Raw genomic sequence first — 21,845 nt, 5'->3', positions numbered from 1 at the left:
GCTGCTTCCCAAATTTCAAATACTCATCTATTAGTTTGCTAAAACTTAAGTACAGACTCTCAAGTACTGTAATAATAGGTCAGCCTGGACTCCGCGTAATCCCAAAAGATGTCAGGAACCCATATTACATCAAGAGACTGTTTTCTCAGGAACTTATAATGCTCCCTGTTTACACAGCACTAGAATTGGCACTGCTCTTTTACAACTGTGACTAGTAAAAAGTCACACAACCTATTTATCCTATATATTCCTGCTTGCTGTCTAATACAGAATAATCCTTTTTGCAAGGGCTATTCAAACCTGAATTTAAGACTTTTACTTGTTTTCCTGAATTGCAACATTATTTTTAGATGAGAAATATATAACTTCCAATGGGAAAAATCCCACCAAAAAGCTGTGAACGCAGCTCTCATGATCAATGATAATTTCTAAGTGGACTAGTTAAACACTCAAGTGCCATTTATCCTTTTGGCTTTAAGTAACACTAAAATTATGCAACAACAACAACATACATGATCACTGACAAGCAAGTACCTGTGTAATTTAAAATACTGTATGTTTAACAATAACAGCAAAAGAACTTACCCCAGGAATGAGTGTTAGTCTATTACCATCCATCCAAAATTCCTTTAATCCACTCAGTTGTTCAAGTACTTCAGGCTGTAATGGGAAGCCATTTTAAAAAAATCTTATGAAACATCCCCAGTGAATGGCAAAACCAACTCCAGCAATTTGTCTATTGCAACTTTAGTAATGTGTTACTGTAGCTGTTATACCTTTTTTTCACTGGGTCGTCACAGAAAACCCAGACAACTCACTTTTGAAATTAAAATATATAACCAGATACGTAAAAACTTTGAAGAACTTGACCACAGCACTAAATAATTTTTAGAGAAAGGCTTTCTGTTGGTTTGGTGTCTTTTATAGAAAGTATTCTCTTTCAACAGGCACACACTCTTAAGTACATGTTACACATACAGTTTTGATGGAGGACATCTAAAAACCTTTAAATTTCATCAACTCAAAGGACCTGTTTTTCAAAAATCCCAGTGATTTTTTGGCTTGGGAGAAAATCAAAACAAACTTGAGTGAATCTCAATGATATAAGCTAACCACTCCATCCATAAAATGAAGTGCAGGATTGTGTTTCCAATACAACTTATTGTAATAAGTGTCTTGTTTATCAGGGAAAGCATTCTTCGTAAGCATTCATGTCACATATGCTTTCCCTATTTAAACTTTCCTCCAGAGAAAGCCATACAAAAGAGGTACTACTGCACCTCAATAAGTACAGCTAAGTTCAGATAAATGCTAAGTAAATTTTGTTATATAGTAAATAGACAGGATGCTGAAGTTGTGGTCCTGACTCCCAGTAACTTTCTTTCCCAGTAACTAACTCCCTTTCCAAGAAGATGTAATTTAAACATTAGTTTAAGGCTCCCACACAAATATATACCCTGTGATGAGAATATGGCAGTCATGGTAAAACCAGATGTTTAACCGTATTATCGAAAAATTCCTTAAATACACTCCCCTATTTTCCAAACCATATCACTAGGCAAGTGTAGCTCTGCATGTTCTACTAGTAGCACACAAATGCTTGACTCTATTGTGTTGCAGGTCAGCAAGTTTCATTACACTTTTACTCCAATTCCTTTACCCAGGAAAGTATTTGTAAAAGCAGAGAGATGTTATGTGACCCTTAAATACAAGATATATTTGCCTGTGAGAACACAAACAAGAAACAAGTCAATGCATGCTGAAGGAAAAAACAGAGTACTTCAACTGTAAATACTGCTTTGAACAACATTCAAATTTAATATAGTTTCCCTTGGATCTAATAGTGCACAATAATAAAAGCAGTTTAGGTAAAAAACTGTAATATCCAATACACAATAATCAATAAGCGTTTAGAATTTATTCTAAGCCTAACAATTATGTTTATAATTCAAACACATATTAATTATTTACCTGTACAATAAGCACACTATATAAGAGAGTGTTATTTTAAAACAGAGTAAAAACATACGCTCATTCATAAGATCACACACATGATTTTTATAACAGGGTCTATAAAGTAGTGTAAGCTATAAATAATGCTTGGAAGCAGAACTCTTAAAATGATGTTTATGTTTTCATCTTTGTTAAAAACAGGTCAAAGGACAAGAAGATCTATAAAAGATGCAGAGCTCTTTAACTAAGGCAAAACTCACCACTTCTGTGAATTCATTACTTCCTAAGTCCAGTCTCTCCAGCTGAGTCAGTCTGGACATGGTTCTGCACAGGAAGGGGATTAATAAAGAATCAGGTCTAAGAAAATACTAGCAACATCAAATCTTCAAGATTTACAAAAATCTAGTAATCAGTAGTCATGCTATTCTGTAACTGGAATGATACCTAATTAAAGATAAATTTTTCACACACTGGTCAACCAGGTAGATATTACTGATCCCGCAGACTGCTGAGCATCACACAAAGCGCAAACTGCAACACACTTGAGGCGGCAAGATGAGCATGCAAAAACTAAAGACCAGTAAAGAAATCTTCATGATAAAGAGTAATGCAGTGGCACATCTCTTCTTTTGAGTGGTTCAGCTTTTCACCTCCAGTCACAATATGTCACTTCAGTAGTCAAAGGCTGGTTAACTACATGTTTTCTTCTCAAAGGAAGACTAGCGACCAGTTAAAATGGAGAAGAGCACAGTTGAATCACAGTATGCAACACCATCTTTGTACCTCCTCAGGCTGCTACGTTACTTCCATGTGATGTGGTTTGGATGTCTAATTATTTCTCTAGTCATACATGAAATGAGATTATTAAATTCGATCTTGTGACACATCAATACTCTTTAACCTAACTTATAGCAAATACTAAATCGATGTCTGAAATAAATGTAAATTCCATTACTTCAAGCTGTGTTTTGGAAACATTTTTCCTCTATTTAAGTGCACTTTGGGAACTCCATAGAGATTATCTACCACTATACATGTGGTCACAATGGGTACTTCACAGTCAACAGCAGTTCTACCTGCAAGTATTTTTTACAAGAGTGTAAATCCCTCATATGGAAACATATTCATACATTTATTTAATAACAGATTTTCACAGAACAATTAGTAATATCTAAAACTTTCATATATAAACTGCAACTGTGTACATACTATAAAATTCTGGAAAAATTAAATGTAAGAGATTCTAAATGGTGGAGTCTTGTATATTGTCAGAATATCACACTAATTTCTTCAAGAAACAATTGCATGAGCACAAGATGTTCTATTCAGCTATTCAAAGCTTCAGTTTTTCCTCAAATACAGTAAGATCTACAGTTGCTCTGAACATACAGTTCAAAAATAATACACTGGAAAACATCCTATTTACTGAAAGTAATTTAATGTGATTATTAATATTATTCATGGAATAATCTCAAAGGAGACTCAGCATTTCTTTAGAAATTTGATTTTTCATGACATTGGAGTAATTAAGCTAGGGACAAACAAGGAATTCAGCATAAGTAGGTAAAGACAAAAGCAGCAGAAGCCTTTTTTTGCGCTGTACAAATAGTATACACAAGCTTTGAAGGAAAGCCTCTAGCTAACATCCCTACTGTGCTAGAGGAGAAAAAAAACAAATAAAACAGGAAAATAGTACTTTCAGAAGACTCTAAGAAACAAATTCCCTCATTTCTTGAAGCTAATGAATAGGATGATTATCAGTAAGCTAATATTCTTTTTCAATTTCTAACTAAACTTATATGAGTCCCTCTGAAATCCTGCAGAAGACTGATCTCTCAAAGCTTTGTGAGACCATGCCAATATCAAGTTTAGCATTGTATGTTCCTAACAAATTCGCCCCAAAGAGTCTCCCAGAAGCACTGCTGAAGAACTACTTTTGAAGAATCTAACACAGCATTCTGTAGCTTTTGCAAATTCAAAGACCATACTATGCAAACCAATGTTACGAAACAATGACAGGATAACAAGTTAACTTTATTGATTTGGAGCCCTTTTTTCCCTTGCCCAAATGACTGTGGTCTAGCAAACACATCTGCTCAATGACAAAACATACACAAACGTGTTTGCAAGATGAGGTTCTCTGAAATATTCCCTCTTTTCCCTGCTGTTTATGTAATAGCACTAGCAGATATTCTAGGATTAATATCTCCTTGCTTTTCTGTATTGTTTATAGAGAAATACGACCAGACAAAATGCAAACAAGACTTCTAATAATGTTATTGGTAGCAGGAAAATTCAATGCCAAATGCTGTTGAAACAAACATTAACTAGATCATGGAGCTACACCTATTTTCATCTTTGACAAAGTGCTGCCGTAATCCCTCCCATAAACTGAAAGCCTCTTTCATAATTCATATTATTGAACTTGGCATCAATTCAACTCAATACTAAGGGATCAGATAGCCTAAACTATGTCTCAAATTCTGTTGTTGTATACAGTTTCACTAAGGTTAACAGTACAGCCTATATCAAGTGGCACACTATTCAAAGGGAGTGTGCACGATGGCAAGATTGGGCCCTGCATCACTGTAATTATACTCTCAAATAACCTCCTTCTTTCTAAAACGCTTACTCTTTTTATTGACAATTAGGCCATAGAAGCTTAAAAAAAAGGAAAAAAAACCAAACATATTTTTACTGGACCATCTTTCCAATTTACCTATCAGAAAAATGCCTCTAAAATAAGTCTCTGTGTTTTTGCTTCCCTTTCAGTGGAAATAGTTTCATCCAGCTGTTTTGCATTATAATGCTGCCACTTGCAGTTTCTGGCTGAGGATAAGCTCCAAACAAAATGATAAATATTTGGCATAAAGTTTGGCATAAAGTAAGGTTGGTGTAGTGTGTTGGCATTGATTACCCATTTTGATTAACATTCTTTCACACACTTCATACTTAAGTGTCAAAAATTATGTGCATGTTTTACTCAGAAAGAAGGCTAGTTTGATGCTGCAGAATTTATTCAAACACATTTCTTATTACAAATAGGAAAGAATATGCTGTAAGAATATTAGACAGATGAGAGTCACAGAAAAACCAGAAATATTTTGGTATTCTATAGCAAAAATATTAGCACCTACTGCTGCATCTTATTAACTGCTTTGAATTTCCTACACTTTTTAAACCTGTATTGCATCTTCTGTAAGAGTACCAGAATAGAATAATAAAGCTGGCAACTCAGCATGTACCACAGATTATTATGGAACAGAGGAGCTCTTCATGACAGTTACTGTTTAGTTTTCAATCAAGAATAGAACTCTGAAAACACTGAAGGTCAACAAAAAGTTTCCCAGCATCTTCAACAGAGGGCATGTTTGACTTAAACACATTAAAGCATGTATTACTATCTCATTACTATAAGAGTAAACTACATTTTTAGAAATATTTCATGTAATTCATGCTGTGAGTGTTAATTATGGCAATTAAGGTCAGAATGGTCTTACAAACAAAATTTCTATTAGCTATAGGTTTTAATTATTATCTACTGGTCCTCAGTTGGGAGTAACTTAATTTAGAGAGCTACCACTCTAAATTACATGTCCTGTAATTTTTTTCTGCTATAAACTAATGACAGCAGAGAGAGCTGAATAGAACTGAGAATATTTATACCACAGAATGCTTCACACTTTGAAGATGTAAATTCACACTTTCTGATGCTGTACATGTCATTCTAGATAGGAGTTCTGGCTTGTTTATACTGCAGACTCCACAGTACAATATCTAGGCACTTAAAAAGGGAATCCAAATAGAACATAACCCTTGATCATGTCTTACGCATATAATTAGCTACAGTCACTAAAAAAAATGGCTGTTGTCTTTCAAGAGCTGGCAGTTTCCACTTCAGCCTACAGCATTCAAGTGCTTCCTAGCATGAATTGGACTGAGTGAATACTCAATTGATAGAGCCTCCTGCTCTTCACCAAAACTTCTTACATCCACCAAAACCAGCAACTCTATCAATTTCTGTTGCCAGAGGAAGATCACTTTTACAGCGCACCACAACATATTCATGACTCTGTGGGTGGCTATTCACATCCCATCTTTGGGATCTGTTTCCTTCTTCATTGACCTCTTTTATCTTTCTTAACCTTCTTGAAGCTCCGAGTCCCAGTCAGAAAATACTCTTGTCCATAGAAATAGCAGGAACTGCATCACCATCAGCCTAGGCTTGTTTGATGAAGTAAGTGAGAATTGCAAGGCAGGAACTAGAAAAATGTTAGATTTTAGGAGAGAGGTACAATGGATTAATGTAGGAATTTCTAGAACTATACAATACTTACTTTGGCAAAATTTTTAACTGGTTTTCTCTAAGTTCCAATATCTGGAGTTTAGTTAATCTGTAACAGAAAGGCATAACAAATTACTACAATATTCTGTATTTAATGACAAAAGCAATCTCTGACCTTACTCATATTATAGAATTAAAAGAAAAAAAAATCTGCTAGTTTGAAATTTATTTTCCTGTAACATTAAGGTGAAATTTTGTGCAAAATTTGCATGTTATTTTAAATTCATTGGCTGGAGTTTGATTTTGGTAAAGCAACAAACAAAATAGATTTTGCCTGCTTTTCTGCACCTGTTTGAACACAATTTGTTCCTTCATCCCAAAAATTTTGAAACACTTCACTGGATTAATTATAGGTACATGTTATCATCATAATGAAAAGTACACAGGAAATAAGAGAAAGTGAGGATCACTTTGCACAACTAAAGATGTTTGATTTATACTACTGGCAATGTATCAAACAGTTTAATACAAAAAGTCTTATCTGAGGAATACCTGCAGTCTTCCACCTGACACCTTTAAATTAATCTTGGATTTCCTTCCATATTCTCTTTCTAGTCAGCTTCTGAATCCATTTTGACATTTCTGTCAAAAAGGTCAAAGTGGTTTGACCTTTTTTCCAGTAAATCCTTGGTTGCAAGACAAATAACCTCTAAATCCCAACTCAACTGCTTAGCCAAGGTAAGTTCCAAGCAGTCTTGACATACATGCAAATGTACCATTCCCAGTGAAGTTTCTTGCATTGGGATAGAAGTGACAAAGCTCTATTTGTTAAAAAAAAAAAAAAAATTAGGAAACTGATTTAGTTTAGATACAGATAGGACTGTAATGACAAGAATTCTACATGTGACCCACTGACAGCCCTCACACAACACAGAACAGGGCATTAAGGTCCCTGAATCAGAAAGGAGCTTCTTGAGTAGACCAGTCTTTCCTGAAAGTGTTTAACTTAGTGCATTCTAAGTACAGAGACAAAAACCTAATTTTAATTAAATGGTAAGAACTATATTTTGTGTAGAAATAGAAAGCAGAAAACAGTATTTCTTTTTCCTCTAGATATTCACTCTTTTTTTGATTGCTCACTTTGAAAGCAGCAATCTGCCATGCCCACAAGTAACCTAAGAATGCAAGAATCACTTTGAAAGAGAAGAGAGGTCAGTGCAGCCCAGCACTGCAAGCAGCACTCACCATCTGGTAGCAACTGCTGGAGGAGAACCTCCTCCCTCCAGCTTCTAAAAAAACCTGCAAAACCGCAATATCCTAACAGACGTGAAAGAACACCCAAATAAAAACCCCATTCATGGTAATAGCACTGCTATTCACCTAGAATATAAGTGGGGAAGACCTCCTAGGCATCCTACCCAACCAGCACCCTAAAATACCAATCTAGTGCAAAACAGAACTTTAAGAACCATCAGACATGAATGAACATTTTGGGCTTCAATTTTTAAACCAAGCACTGCATTGAGCTTCAGCTGATGTTTTGCTTTGATGACAGGGAAGATAGCTACACAGTTTGTAGTTTTTTCTTCACAACTCATGTATGCAGTCAAATTTCCACTGAATGCAATGGCAGCAAATCTCCCTTCATATGCTAAACTATAAATATGCACACCCACACTTCGCCGTCTTTAGCCAGAATTGACTGTGTGACGCTTGCTTAATAAGCTAATTCTGTGAACTTAAAGATTGCCTTTGGTAACAGAATTGTTTATAGCTTTGTCACCTTGTTCCTGTTCTAATCTTTCCTCAGCAAGCCCTACGAGACTTAAGATATAAATATTGAATTTCTTATGTGTGGAGTTTCACAGAAGCTACTCAGAAAACATTCTCAGTCTTTCCTAGCTGGAAGATACAGGCTGTGTCTAAACATGCAATTTTCTTCCAGTAATTGATGAGAAATACTGGACTGAAGCAGTTGTCACATCCTCCATTATGACTTGAAGAGCTAATTCAAGATTAAAATAGTAATGCACATCAAATACTAGGTCTAGCTGTTTTTTCAGTTGCTGGTGCTAAGCATCCAGCATCCATACAAGTTGAGCACCTGAATTGCAATACGGGACCTCTAGAAGCAGCATTTAATATGGAAAAGAAATCGAGAACTAATGCACCTATAATAAAGGAAAAATGGAATTCATAGTGCCAGAATGTATATTATCTGGGTCATTCTGTGGCAAAGAGCTGTCCCACTTGTACAGAAATATTTAATTTCTGAACTTGAAAAACCCATCAACACAGAACTATCTGCACATCACCAATGCACAAAGCTGTAACAGGTATTATTCAACTGGAAGTATACACTCTAATTATAATAGTTTAAAAATTGTTTTTTCAGTATTGTTCTTTAATCATAACCATCTTAGCCTGCATTTTAAATGCAAAACAACTTTTCAATAAAACAAAATCTCTACATGAACAATTTTCCAGGAGAAGATCAATATCCTTCTTTAATCTGATTTCATAAACTATACCACCCATAAAAAAAATGTAAAAGAAGCATACAGCAGGTGCACTCAAAACTTGCTGTGTGACAAGCAGCAATTCCTTGGAAAAATAAAAATACTGCATTGAGAGATGTTCCCTCAATGTAGTTTTCCTAAAGCAGAATATTTTTATTTTAAATTGTTACTAAAACGCAAAGGCAAGTGGAATAAAAAGTATGCATGTTGAAGGCTGCATTTGAAGGCTGCATTTAAAAAAGTTTCTGCAAAATACATATATGTGTAACTAAATATATATATATATATATATATATATATATATATATGTAACTAAATTTGATTATCACTGTACACTTCTGTAAAAAATATGCCAAAATAGATGCTACTAAAACCATCTACTACTACAGATACTACTGGCAAATTGTTGAGAAAGTAGATATAAAGCAAATTAATTGCAACATCCAGTAAAGAGGCTCTGGAAGCAATACCCCATTATAGACAACATTGCCAGATTTTTAGAATTACACTGAAGATGAATCTTTGTTTATCTTAAATACCCATTAGTCAAAAATGTTTCCCTTTTATAACCCTACAAAATGAGCAAGAAGTGAGTTTCAAGCATTTTCTGCTTATATATTTGTGTATTTAAATGTAAATATACATCATTAATTCAGATACAACATATATGATTTTCTTAGGCAAGGAGACTAATTCTCAGATATTTGTGCATTGACATGAAGGCTAATGCCATGATCTGTGCCAATATCAACACATGCAAATTTCAATTTGGGAATGGAGGAAAAACCCCCACTTTGTCACCTGAGAATTACAAAGGAAGGGGTACATCATATTAAAGGTCTCGTGACTTCTAGTAAACCTAACAGGCTGGACAAGAATAACATCATTGAAAGACAGCAAATATACAAAACTCACAAAAAAAAGGGAGAAAAGACGGCATAATCTTGACCTCATAATTATGAAAATCTTTAGCAAAAATTCTGAAGATGAGAATAAAGCATGGAGATAAATCCAATAAAACACTGCATGGATATACTAAAAGTGCTTTCCATTATAAAACATTTCTTTCCTAACCAAGCTGAATGTTGAGTTAGTAGTGACAGAGGTGCTCAAAGACCTTTTCCAGGACTATCCTGTTCAATACTTTTAAATAGCAATCTTGTAAGATCAGAAAAATGTTTAACTTGGCTTATGTTACAGTGATTTAGTAAGACACTGGAGGAGGGGGGAGAAAGCCTGTACAGACTTAAGGACGAAAAAAAAATTAGAAAAAAGGACAAGATACCATAGCACCAAGTCAAGAACTTAGGATTTCCTTGTAGGCATCAGCCATTTACAACTGAACTGTCCAACACATCAGTTAATCATGTAGGAAATTACACTAGGCAGCTGCAAAAAGGATAATTGGAACACTGGAGCACAACCACACACATTTCCAAGAGAAACAAGAAGATAATAATGACACTGTGCAAGCCATGAAGAGATCTCAATTCAAATTCTAAATATAGCTATAGATGTCATCATCCTCTGTCAAAAAAAAAGATGAATTAAAACTGAAACCAGCACATACTAGTGCTGTTCCAAGATAAATTAATATACTCAGACACAAAGGAAAACCTACCACAGCAGAAGAAAGCAGAATTTTATTTAGTCTAATAAATTGAGGGATGTGACAACACTACAAATACAGCAGGTGAGAGAATGGGGGACAACATTCATGAGAAATGGCAGCACTTAAAACTGTAGAAACAATGCACACTCAGAGAGAAAGAGCTGTAAGAAACCAGGTTTCTAACCTGACACACAGAGCATAAAAACCTTGTTAGCTGTAATATGTATTGGCTTAACTTTTAGGAGACATTATTATTGACAATAGTTGCCAGTAACAGCAGGCAACAGAACTCAATTACTTCACATATTCCTAAACAATGAAAAGTAATAGCTATATGGCTGTATACAAAAAAAAAATAATGTGGAAGAAACTGAAGACTTGTCATTTATGAGATTAAATATTTCAATGGCTTCTAGGAGAGTTTTTAATTTCTTTATAAAAGTATTTCCATATTCTGAAGCAGAAGTTAAAAGACTTTGCACAAGAAAGTATTTATACCTAGATGGAAAATTCTGGGATGGCAGAGCAGTCTCATCACTTACAGAAGAGACATATTCCATGTCAAAGGGGTCTGAACGTTACTTTGAAATGGTATTTTAATGTTTCATTGTTTTCCAATTTATTTGATCTAAACACTGTCTTCCTATAGAACACTATGTTTTCAATGCAACACTATTTCAGCAGGTAAACTTACATACATGAATATTTCAAATTCATTCTACTAGATATACAACAGGATGCTGCAAACCATTAGATTTTAACAAACAACACAGACTTCTTCATAACTATCAAGAGAAACACTACAATGGAGAACTGGCTTTGAAGTTGTCTTCAGTAACTGATTTATTCTTATGATATTACTAATTAATGACTTTACCATTTCACTAACCATTAAGCATTATAGACACCGACAGTGACAAAAAATTATGAGAATTTTTTGAAGTGTATTATGTCTAAGATTAACTACTTAATCAGCTGTGTCAACCTCAACTCTTCAAGTTTATCTGTGGTGCCTATTTTAATTATGAAAATCTTGCCATTTGGTTAGACTATTAAAAAACAGAACAGAAAAAAGCATAGACAATCATTAGAATTCCAGCAAGATTATGTGTATTCCAGATATTCTTCAACCTTAATGAAAGCTTCTGAAACGCAAACTTTGTGCTCCAGAAAAAAAAGCATGACAACAATGCATCTGCATCATAAGCAGCTGTTTTGATAGTTGAATGTGTAGCAGATCTGGTGCTCTTAGTCATTCACTAATTGATAACAGAGAAGGGCAAGCCAACAGCTCTGATCACAGATGACTAATAAATTAATGGTCACTAGTGGAGAGCACCTGTGCTTATGTTCCATTGCCCATCTCCTCATCTGCCCAACTGCTGCAGCACTATCTGGGGGCTGTGCTAATCTCTAGCAAACTGTGCTGACCCAAATACAACTATATGGCCTAAGGCAATTTTTTCACTCAGCAACATGACTGCTTAACTAATTGCTGTATTTTCTGAAAGAGATGCTTGCTGGACATGGGATGGGTCAGGAAAGCGACAATCTAGGAGAAAAGATTATAAAATAAGCATGGACAGGGGAAAACTGCAGAAATGGCTAAAAGCAGTATAAGAACAGCTTAATCTATGCTCATCTAGGAGTCTTCCTTTTATGAGTATTACCCTTTCACTTTTGCTGGCAAGACTTAATCTGTTTTACAGAGGTAGCAGATTAGTATTTATCTTGTACTAAAACTATGACATGTAACAGTTTTGCATAGTCAGAATGCACCATAAATACACCATTTTTTTCAGAAATATTCCAGACAATAAAGGACTTGAGAGTTATAGTTGTGCATGAAGTAATTTGTGCATCCAGGACAGGCAGGACAAGTGGAATTACAGTTGTCATTATTGGCTTCACTCCAATTACTACATGACAAGCAACACAAATCTCAAAAATACTTCCTTACTTAGCATACTAGCATTGGAAAAGAAACAAGAATGTAAATGAGTTTTACGCCCTTAAAAAGCATTCTGTCTGTCCTTCAGAAGTCAAAATAAAAAGCTGCTGATACAGATTCAAGGCTTTTTTTTCCCTGTAAATATTGCAAATTCCTAATGTACACTTTTTCCCTTTCTTCAGTACCCATTTTGCTTTAGAACCAGAAGAAACTGCTCTACAGAAACTTAAAACTAATGCAGATATAAAGTTTCATGTTCAACTTACCTTCCAAAATTGGCTGGCAAAAACTCAAGAAAAGCATCATTCAGGTATAGCTGTGTTAGGTTTAACAGTTGAGAAAATCCATCTGGCAGCCTATATAGAAGTAAAATAACATAGTACCTTAGTTTCAATTATTTTCAGGGTATTAAGTCATATTTTCTTAAGCAACAGTATAGTACTGAAGTCCTACATATTGATAAAATTAAAATTGAGGGGGTGAATTTCTTTAAAGTCACACTAGACAGTTGTTCTCTGTAAGATGAGTTTCAAAAATTATTTTAAGTATTGAGAACAATGTCTACAGGCAATAAAAACAAACTGATGTAGTCTTGCAATGAACTTGTGATCTCCTGACATGTAATGAGAAGAAGGCATTAATTAGAAATGACAGGGTAAATTAAAAAATACACAACCCTTTTTGTCCCCAAAAGAGATATGTTTTATCTCTGGCACTGGAGATTTCTGGCAAACTAATTTTGTCACTATAGCAGAAATGCATATTAAACCAGAATTCATTTTTGTTATTAAGAAAACTCTTTGCACACTTCTCTACAGTCACAGAGAAGTGATGGATTTTAACAAGCTGACAAAGCTACATGGTATAATGAAGGATAGTTCACATAGCCTATTAACTTTGGCAAGTACTTTAATGAGATAGCTATACTGGATCACAGTGCAACAAGGTTAATGAAGGTATTTCTCAGGGAACTCTGATCTTGCCTCCAAGGGCTGGCACATGTCTTGGGGCAAATTCAAGACTCAGTAGTATTTGCACAAAATATAAAACATCAAAAAATTTATGAACTTACTTTGAAATTGGATTTACACTTGCCTCCACAACTGTCAAGACTTTACAGTTTTTTATATTTTCTGGAAACTCCTGTATGCCTGCAAGATGCAGAAAGGGGTAGAAAAACAGCCTTTAATTATTAGATTCCACCACGTCCATAAGAATTATGCACATGAAACCACTAGCCATAAAAACTTGGATTCAGTTAGCAACTAGTGAACTGTTTTTCTGATTTCTATTTTACATACAGATTTCATTAAAGAAATACTCCTATGCAATATAGTTTTTTTACTATACTATTCCTAAAGCTTTTCATGTTTTAGGTTAGCAGGAAGCTCACAAGCTACAACCACACAGTACACTAAATTCCCATTGCTTATTGCCAAATATTGAAGTACTTGTGATTTGGAATGTACTTAAGATAAGAACCTCTGTCCCAATATAATTTATTTTTAAAAAGGCAATCACTTGGTAGCATGAAGTTTTCAATGGGATCTGTTTATCAAATCCATGGCTTGTATAACATCCAGGTAAAATGGTTAAGGCTTCAAATCTTGAAGTATTTTTACAGCTTCACAATTCTGAACAGATATTCATCCAAAAATGTGATGCATGCTTGCTGTTAGCTTCTAGATCATTTGAGAGGAGGACAAAAAATGCTCCAGGCACACTTATGTTTGAAAATTAAAACAATACGCAACCTCCTTTTTTTCCCAAGATTATCTGTGAAAATGCCAGAGTGGAGCTGCATTCCACATATCTGCCAAATCTCAATTTGTCAGAAACTGATGAAGTTTCAGGCCTTGGATATGACATGTATCCATCACATCAGAAGGAAATCAGTACTGAACCATCCTACCACACAAAACCTTTTCCTCCATCTTTACTATATATACCATAAAAAAATAATTAAACCCACTGCTATGACAACTGTGGTTGCTTTTGCAACATGTTCTTATACCCTGGGACAGGTGTCTTTATTTAAATATATTTGTCCTAAATAAAATAACCATTCATACTGGTATCTTTCTACTTGGATTAACAATACACTGTTGTTTGCAGCAATAAAACCCAATATGCTAATAAATAAAGCTAGTTTAAAATTACCTTTTTTTCCCCAGATACCAAACCTTAGCTCTTTGTCTTTGAGTGAACGCATGTAACTGTATTTGTGATTGCTTTGTCACGTGGAAAGTGCAACTAAACCCAGGGAACAAGACCACTAAGAAGGAACTATACTCTGTGAATGCTAGTTTGTAGATTAGCAAGAGCACGTATTTTCATGCTGCTTGAAAAAACATTAACAATCCAGCTGCAAAGAGAAAGACAAGGGCAGCATCATTTTTCATTCAAGCTGGCAGGTGGAACTTCATGTATCTGTTCTGAGAACATGTGGTGAAGCATCAGCTGCTAAGTAGCATTTTTACTTACATAAGAAATTGCAGAATATTTCATGTTAGCTTAAAGCTTAATTCTATGTTTGTGCAGTAACAAGAATGACCTGGTATATCAGGACTAAAGAGATAGCAGTAGACAAGAAAAGCAGTGACAAAATACAAACTTTAACCAATTGGCGGTAATGACTGGCAAAGCTACTGTGGTGACTTCTCCACAAATTCACCTAAGTAGTGACACCATTTCTTTAAAAAGAGACTTTTAGGTCTTTCTTGAGAGGAACTTGTTTGTCATACTACCATTGAAACTATTACTTTTGACTCATTGTACTCTGTTACTCAAAGGTGAAAGGCAAGAAAAAAACATGACATTCAGTTAATCCAGGAGTTTAAATACACTTAAGTATCATGGACATTTTTGGGAAATAACTTGCTAAAATCAGAAGCAGAAGGGACTAGGAAGAACAGAACCATCAGTGGTAAAACAGGCCAACATTTCCGATGCTTCCTGAGTAACAAGGGTGTTTATGCTTTTGCTGTAAATAAATAAATAAACAAACAAATAAATAAAAACACACACACACACACACACATATATATATATATATACATTTGGTTCATGATGTGTGGGAGATCAGCCATGTGAAGTTTACTGGGTCTGTGAGTTGAGTCAAAGCAGAAGATGGCAATGGGATATTAATTTAATTAATTTCCATTACTCAGTACAAAATCAAAATAAAAAGGTGATATTTATATTAAATATTAATGTGAATGTATTTATATTAAATATTTATAAAAGATAATATTTATAATTATATAGTTATATAGTTTCATTTCTGTAAAGCTGTAATGTTATTTTTGAGTCCAAGAAAGATCAGAAAACTACCATAGACCAGAACCATATCTTATCTGCTGCTGTCATATACTCTAGTACAAAGAGAAACATACTTCCAAAAAACTTAAATACACATGATCTTAACAATAAACCACATTCAGCAAAAAGAATACCCATACATGGAAAGCATCTAACATGACACAATACCCTGAGCCTGTAGAAATGAAGCTACAGATGATTTGTACAAAGTGACCTTCTGGCATCTGAAAAATAAATCAAGACCTCCTTATTGCTGAGGATACAAATTTACCTTCTTAAAATAAGCATTTGCACTAATCAGAGTAAACAAACCACTGCTAAGCTCTTTCTTGGAGGCCAAGCTGTGTCTCAGACTCACTCTGTGCCCTTAGTTTTGCTGTTTAAATCATGCTGAGAGATTCTCTAAGCTTAGTTTTTCTGAGAGATGGTCTCACTGGCCACTGGCCTTGGCTCCGTCCTTGGGTAAAAGATTGCTCGTCCTACACATTAAACCTTGTGTTCGTAATATTAATATTAGTTTCCACCGTCTGTCTCATGGAAGCACAGAAAGCTTAAATTTGCGGTAACTACCTAAAAACCAAAACACGTAGCACATCTATGAGAGGGGAGAATGCCAATGTAAGCTTACTCTCAAAACAACAGCCAAATAAAATATTAGCTATCCAAATAAAGACATGGTAAATCAGCGTGCTTTTATACATAATCAGAGGACACTACAGTAGTCCCCTATTTGACTATGCCTTGGGCAAGAGACAGCACCAGTTTTAACAACAAATTAATAACAGAAATCCAACTGATATGAGAAACCTAAAAATGAGGGAGCCTGGGAACTTAATTTTGCTTCTTCTTCAAGCCAGAATCATTATGGTACATACCATCTTAACCAACCTCACTCAGTACTTCAGTACAGATAAAAGCCATCATTCAAAAGAGCACCACATTGAGAATGACAGCTTGAAATATACTTAATATTTATAACACATTCAGAAAAAAAATCAGGATCAGAAAAAAAATCAAATCTACCATGTGATAGGAAGTTGTATTTACTGACTGGCTACATAAAACGTTCTGACCAATCCCTTTTCCTCAGCTATACTCCTCCTGCATGCTAGAAACATGCAGTTATTGTTGGATTAGTATTGTTTCATTTCTCACACCAAGAAAAATTCAAAAAGCAAGCAGAAAGAAGAATGAATAAGAACACAGAGAGACATGAAAAAAAGATATGAGGAAAAGGGGGCTGTAAAGAGTGTTTGTAAGAGGAATTGTTGCTTGTTTTTCTGCTTTACATCTATCCTCAATGTTCTGAATCTTCCTCCCCATTAAGGAAGCTCAGCAAATCTCAAGGGATTCTGTGACCACATATACCTTGACTCAGTTTTAACACTGTGCTAATTAATCCATTTGATAGCCAACTCAATCCTTTCATAAGCCTCTCATTAGATGAGTACAGCAAATTGAGATCCACATTCCTTCTAAATCCTATTTTTCTTTTGGGGTTTTTACTGCTTTCTCTGTACACTGATACCCAAGGATTAGAGAAGACAGTGCAACAGCTCACCTGGTGTATTGCGGCCTTATTCCACTTTCATTGAGAAGCATGACATGGACAGGTTCTTCGACATATCATTAATTTTATATTTTACATGGTAACAATCACTATGCCCAACACATTTCAGTACTCAATTTGTTTATAGATCATGCTCACTGTTTTCCAAAAAAATACAAACTATTGTGCCTGTGGACATGAACATTTGTGGAGCACAGTAGGAGAAAACACTATTTGCTGATCATCTTTAACCACCAGATACAAACTGAATTTGGAGCAAAGCTCTTTTTCTAGTGTAGTTTACCACAGAAGTCAGATTTATGTAATAGCTTTTAGCGTTTACTTGACTGTTCCTTCCTCCCTGTTTTCCCAGATTTCAAGCACTTTTAAACTCGCTGGCCAGTTTTTATGAAAAACAAGATCAAGCCCCCTCAACAACAACACCTCATCCCCTCAAAACAAAACAAATCAACCAACAAGGAAAAAACAAACAAACCAAAGAAACAAAAAACCCCCACCCATCCCCCAAAAAACCACACAACCCTCCCCCAAAAAAATCCCAAAACAAAGCAAAAACAGAAACCCCCAAAACAACAAACAAAAAACCAAACAAAAGTTCAAACAAACAAACAAATATAACAAGCAAACCAAACAAAACAAAACAAAAAAAAAATCTCTCAAAGAATGTTTAAGAACATTTGGCAATAAGGTAAGGAAGAGGAATTTAAAATTCTTGTCTGGATTAAGCCAAAAGCAAAAAGCATTCATCATTCAGAACTCTACTTGGCAAAATCTCACCATCTAACCTTGTGGTATTCAATTACGATCCAAGACCAGCTGTGGCACATGCCCAAAGGACATACCAAAAATGTCATACAGGGATTTTGGGTCAACAAATGCAAATCTGAAGGCAATCAACCTCAGGTCTTGATCACATAACATGACTGCAATATAGAATTTCACCTGATTTCTAACTCCTTGGAGAACAATGATTTTTTTTTTTTTCATAGCCTGTCACACCAAGTGTGCTCAAATGTTCTTTTGCCTGGATAAAGGACTGTAAGTATAACAGGGGTCCCCCTCACCATCTGGAGTTACATTCATCTCCCCTACACAGCACAATCCTCTCCTTTCACTAGGATCAATGTAACTTGCAGAGCAGGAGAAAAAACTGGGACAATTTTTTTTTCACCATCAGGTAAGATTTTTTTCACTCAAATACTGGCAATTCCATAGCTATAGAAAGCTGTGCAAGTCAAATCCACTGTTAGCAGATCCTTTATTGCAATGGATCTCAGCGCTGACAGCCCTGCATGCTCCTGCTTCAGCCCTAATGCAGATGGGGGCTCACTCTGCAACTCATACTGTGGTCATACCTTAATTCAGAAACAAATGCTAAAGCTAGTATGTCCAGACATCAATTATAGAAACCACCACTGCTATACAGAAGTGGCAGTATCTACTGGTTTGTAGTACTATTCATAGAGAGTTACACCTCTTCTTACACAGAAAAAAATTAAATAAGCTTAAATAGGACCAAGAAAAAAATTTGGTTCAATACCTAAAATGCACAGAGCAAGAAAATCAGTAACACATGTGAGACCTCTAGAAGCCATGCAGGTGATGTTCCCAAAGGAATCTGCAGATAAATCTCTCAGTTTGTAGAAAATATGAGGAGAAAAATCTATCTCCAAAAAACAAGCACGCTAAAAAGCTCTCTTGGAGCAAAATACATTAAACTACAGCCTGCTGTGCACTTACTTCACTTTGTACCCTTCCAAGTGTAGTGGGAATAGAGTATAAAAATGTGTAAAAAGCAGCTTTACCCCCAAAGAGTTACAGCCAGGCCAATTATCCAAGATCAGAAACAGGCTTAACTCACAGCTGTAACCAATAAGGAAGAACAGTCCTATGAGACAGGGAGAACTGGGACCTAGAGTCAGTTGCTGTCTGGGCTTTGAAGAAGAAGGAGCAGTGTTGAGAAGAACTACCCATGAGAAATCACCGAGAAGGTATGGGACTCTTGCAATAAGACAACAACACTTTTACAATGAGAACACAACATCCAAGTACAGAGAACACACAGGCAAACATATAGGTTCAGTTTGCATGAGTACAAATTACCTACTTTCTTCCCTCACCTAGTCTGCTTATCCTGGTCTAACTTCTGGGAAAGCAGCTCCACCACAAAAAGAGAAGCTCTTGTTTGTTCCCCTCAGGCCTCTGCTACAACTGTCTTTCAAGCCCACAGGGATTTAACATAGTAAAATATTTTTAAAAATATATGCCACAAAGAATATGAAAGATCTGTTGGCAAAACCTGAAATTTTAAACTGAAAACTTATACTTTAAGTCACAGCCTATATTCTTACATAATTATGAATTTACATATTTATGTATTTTACTTTATTGCTACTTACCTTCTGAATGAAAATGAGCATTTTTCATTATTCGAAGTAAGCAGTGTATTAGAACCCAAACAATTCAATGCACAGTACTGACTCATCTACCCTTACTTTTTGAACATTCATTCCCCTTTCCAAATTCTTTCCTTGCCGCAGCTGGTTTCAGACCCACCAGCATCTCAGGTTTACATGAGATACAAGGATCATCTGCAGGACAGCAGTAACACCTTTCCCATTAGTTTTGGGGTTTGTGGGTTTGGGTTTTTTTATTGCTTTTATACACATGTCCCAGCACAGCTAAGAAAGTGCAGCAAACATAGAAGTATCTTCCAAGCACTCCTCCTCAAACCATTTTTAAGATGTTCAATTTTTAGAGTAAGGTCTCTCTAGGCCTGTTCTAGCCATGTCTCTTACGTAATGTAAATGAAAAGGAATATGAGTAGCAAGACAGGTTTCTCAATAGCTGCTCTGTGGAAAAAAAGGATAGCCAGTAATTCTCAAGTAATTCAGGCAGGCTTCTTAACGACATGCCTGACACACTAATTTACCTAAACTAAAACATGCCAGGGCAGGGTAAAATTGCAAAATGTGGAACACTAGCAGAGTTGTTGACAATAGTTGTGGTCATAATGCTGTTTTGGACAATTTCCAAGGTTACATGGTTTTCAATCAAGTCTAATTCATGGATGGAATGCTGTCAAGTACCCAGAGAAGCACAAAACAACCACTGGAAGCTGCTTTGCTTCTCCCTGCCCTATCCTCTACTACCCTGGACTGCAAAATCAGTGCTGCACATCCAGTCACTTTCTGCTATTACATGACAACTGTCACTCAAAGCACACCCTGTTACAAAAATAAAGATACAATTTTCTCCTTTACTGAACTGAGATGCATAGTGACACCATCAGCAGCAACAGTAAGTTCTGGATGGACTACAGACTAGGTTTGAGCTGGGCAGGAGGTTCCTCGAGTCAGGGAAAACTGAGTAACAGCTGAGAGACCTATCAAGACTGCCAGGAAACAGCCAAATCCCAGCAGGTCTTGCAAATCAGAGAGAGCACTTCTGCAGTGGAGAAAGGAGTAGATAAGGGCAAGCAATCATGAGAGACTTAAATGGGTCTAGTGAGTGCAAGTGACAGAGTGTGAGGAACAGGACGTGTGGCTTTAGAAGGAAGTGGCACCCCCTTTTAGAAAGGGTCCATGGCAGTCCACAAGGAAAGGCACAAAGGAAGAGTCACTTCATCCTATGGAGTCGTCAACACGCAGTAAACTTTTCTGGCAACAAAATTGGCATCTACCCATTGCAACTGCTGTGCTGAGCATGAAACCCAAACAGAGGCATGCCTACACCTGAACAGACATCCTGAAATCTCAGAGAGCTATCCAAACCCTCAGCTGCAGGGAATGCCAGAATCTGGGAGCCATGCTAGAACCCAAAGGCAGAGTTGAGTGCCATGGGTGCAAGTGTGCCCAGACAGACAAGCTTCATTGCATAAAGTGCTCACTAGGCAGGGTACCATCTGGGAATCTCAGCAGGCCATTGATACTAGCATAGTGATGACCCTCACTTAAATCCTTGGGAGCTGAAGGTAAGTTAACATCCAACCCAAGCAAGTAGGATCAGCTAATTCACAAGGCAAGGGAGAACAGACTCTTGTCTCAGCTTAGAGCAGGAAAAAGAATGTTCCCTGTGCTAGCAATCTGCCCCTAGAAATAGATATGGTGTTCTGGAGTTAGAAGGAGAAGAATTCTCAGAAGAAGAGAATTCTACTAAATTTGTATGTTCATCTTCAGGGTGACCTAATTACAGAATTCCAGTACCTGAAGGGCCATACAAGAAAAGTGGAGAGGGACCTTTTACAAGAGCAAGTAGTGATAGGACATGGAGGGGATAGGACTGTGTTTAGATTTGACGATAGGAAGAAAGTCTTTTCTGTGAGGGTGGAGAAAACTGGCTACCCAGAGAAGCTGTGGATGCTTCCTCCCCTGGAAGTATTTAAGGCTGGGTTGGATGGGACTCTGAGCAACCTGGTCTAGTGAAAAATGTTCCTGCTTCTGTCAAGGGAGTTGAAATGAGATGATCTCTGAAGTCCTTCCAACACAAATCGTTCTATTCTACAATCCTGTTCTATGCTGTCTTTACATGTAAATCCACATCTACAAACTCTATAATTACTTTTGCAATACCTTTTCTTGTGTTACAAACATTTCTTTTGAGTCTAAGAAGACATTTTAATAAACTTATTTCAG

At 36.0% G+C, this 21,845-nt stretch overlaps 1 protein-coding gene across 18 annotated transcripts in view; it reads right to left on the bottom strand.

Annotated features, from left to right (window-relative positions):
- The window catches only part of ERBIN (erbb2 interacting protein), a 118,715-nt gene that overhangs the window by 34,711 nt on the left and 62,159 nt on the right, over window positions 1-21,845 (bottom strand). For all 18 annotated transcript variants that reach the window (XM_038123750.1, XM_038123745.1, XM_038123741.1 and 15 more), the window contains 5 exons: window positions 13,393-13,471; window positions 12,587-12,676; window positions 6,291-6,347; window positions 2,214-2,277; window positions 586-660 (listed from right to left, as the gene is read on the bottom strand). In XM_038123750.1, the coding sequence (XP_037979678.1) occupies window positions 586-660; window positions 2,214-2,277; window positions 6,291-6,347; window positions 12,587-12,676; window positions 13,393-13,471 (365 nt within the window). The remainder of the gene's footprint in view (window positions 1-585; window positions 661-2,213; window positions 2,278-6,290; window positions 6,348-12,586; window positions 12,677-13,392; window positions 13,472-21,845) is intronic.

Source organism: Motacilla alba, chromosome Z, assembly GCF_015832195.1.
Source record: "Motacilla alba alba isolate MOTALB_02 chromosome Z, Motacilla_alba_V1.0_pri, whole genome shotgun sequence".
Taxonomy (NCBI): domain Eukaryota; kingdom Metazoa; phylum Chordata; class Aves; order Passeriformes; family Motacillidae; genus Motacilla; species Motacilla alba.
This window is presented reverse-complemented; position numbering and strand designations above follow the sequence as displayed.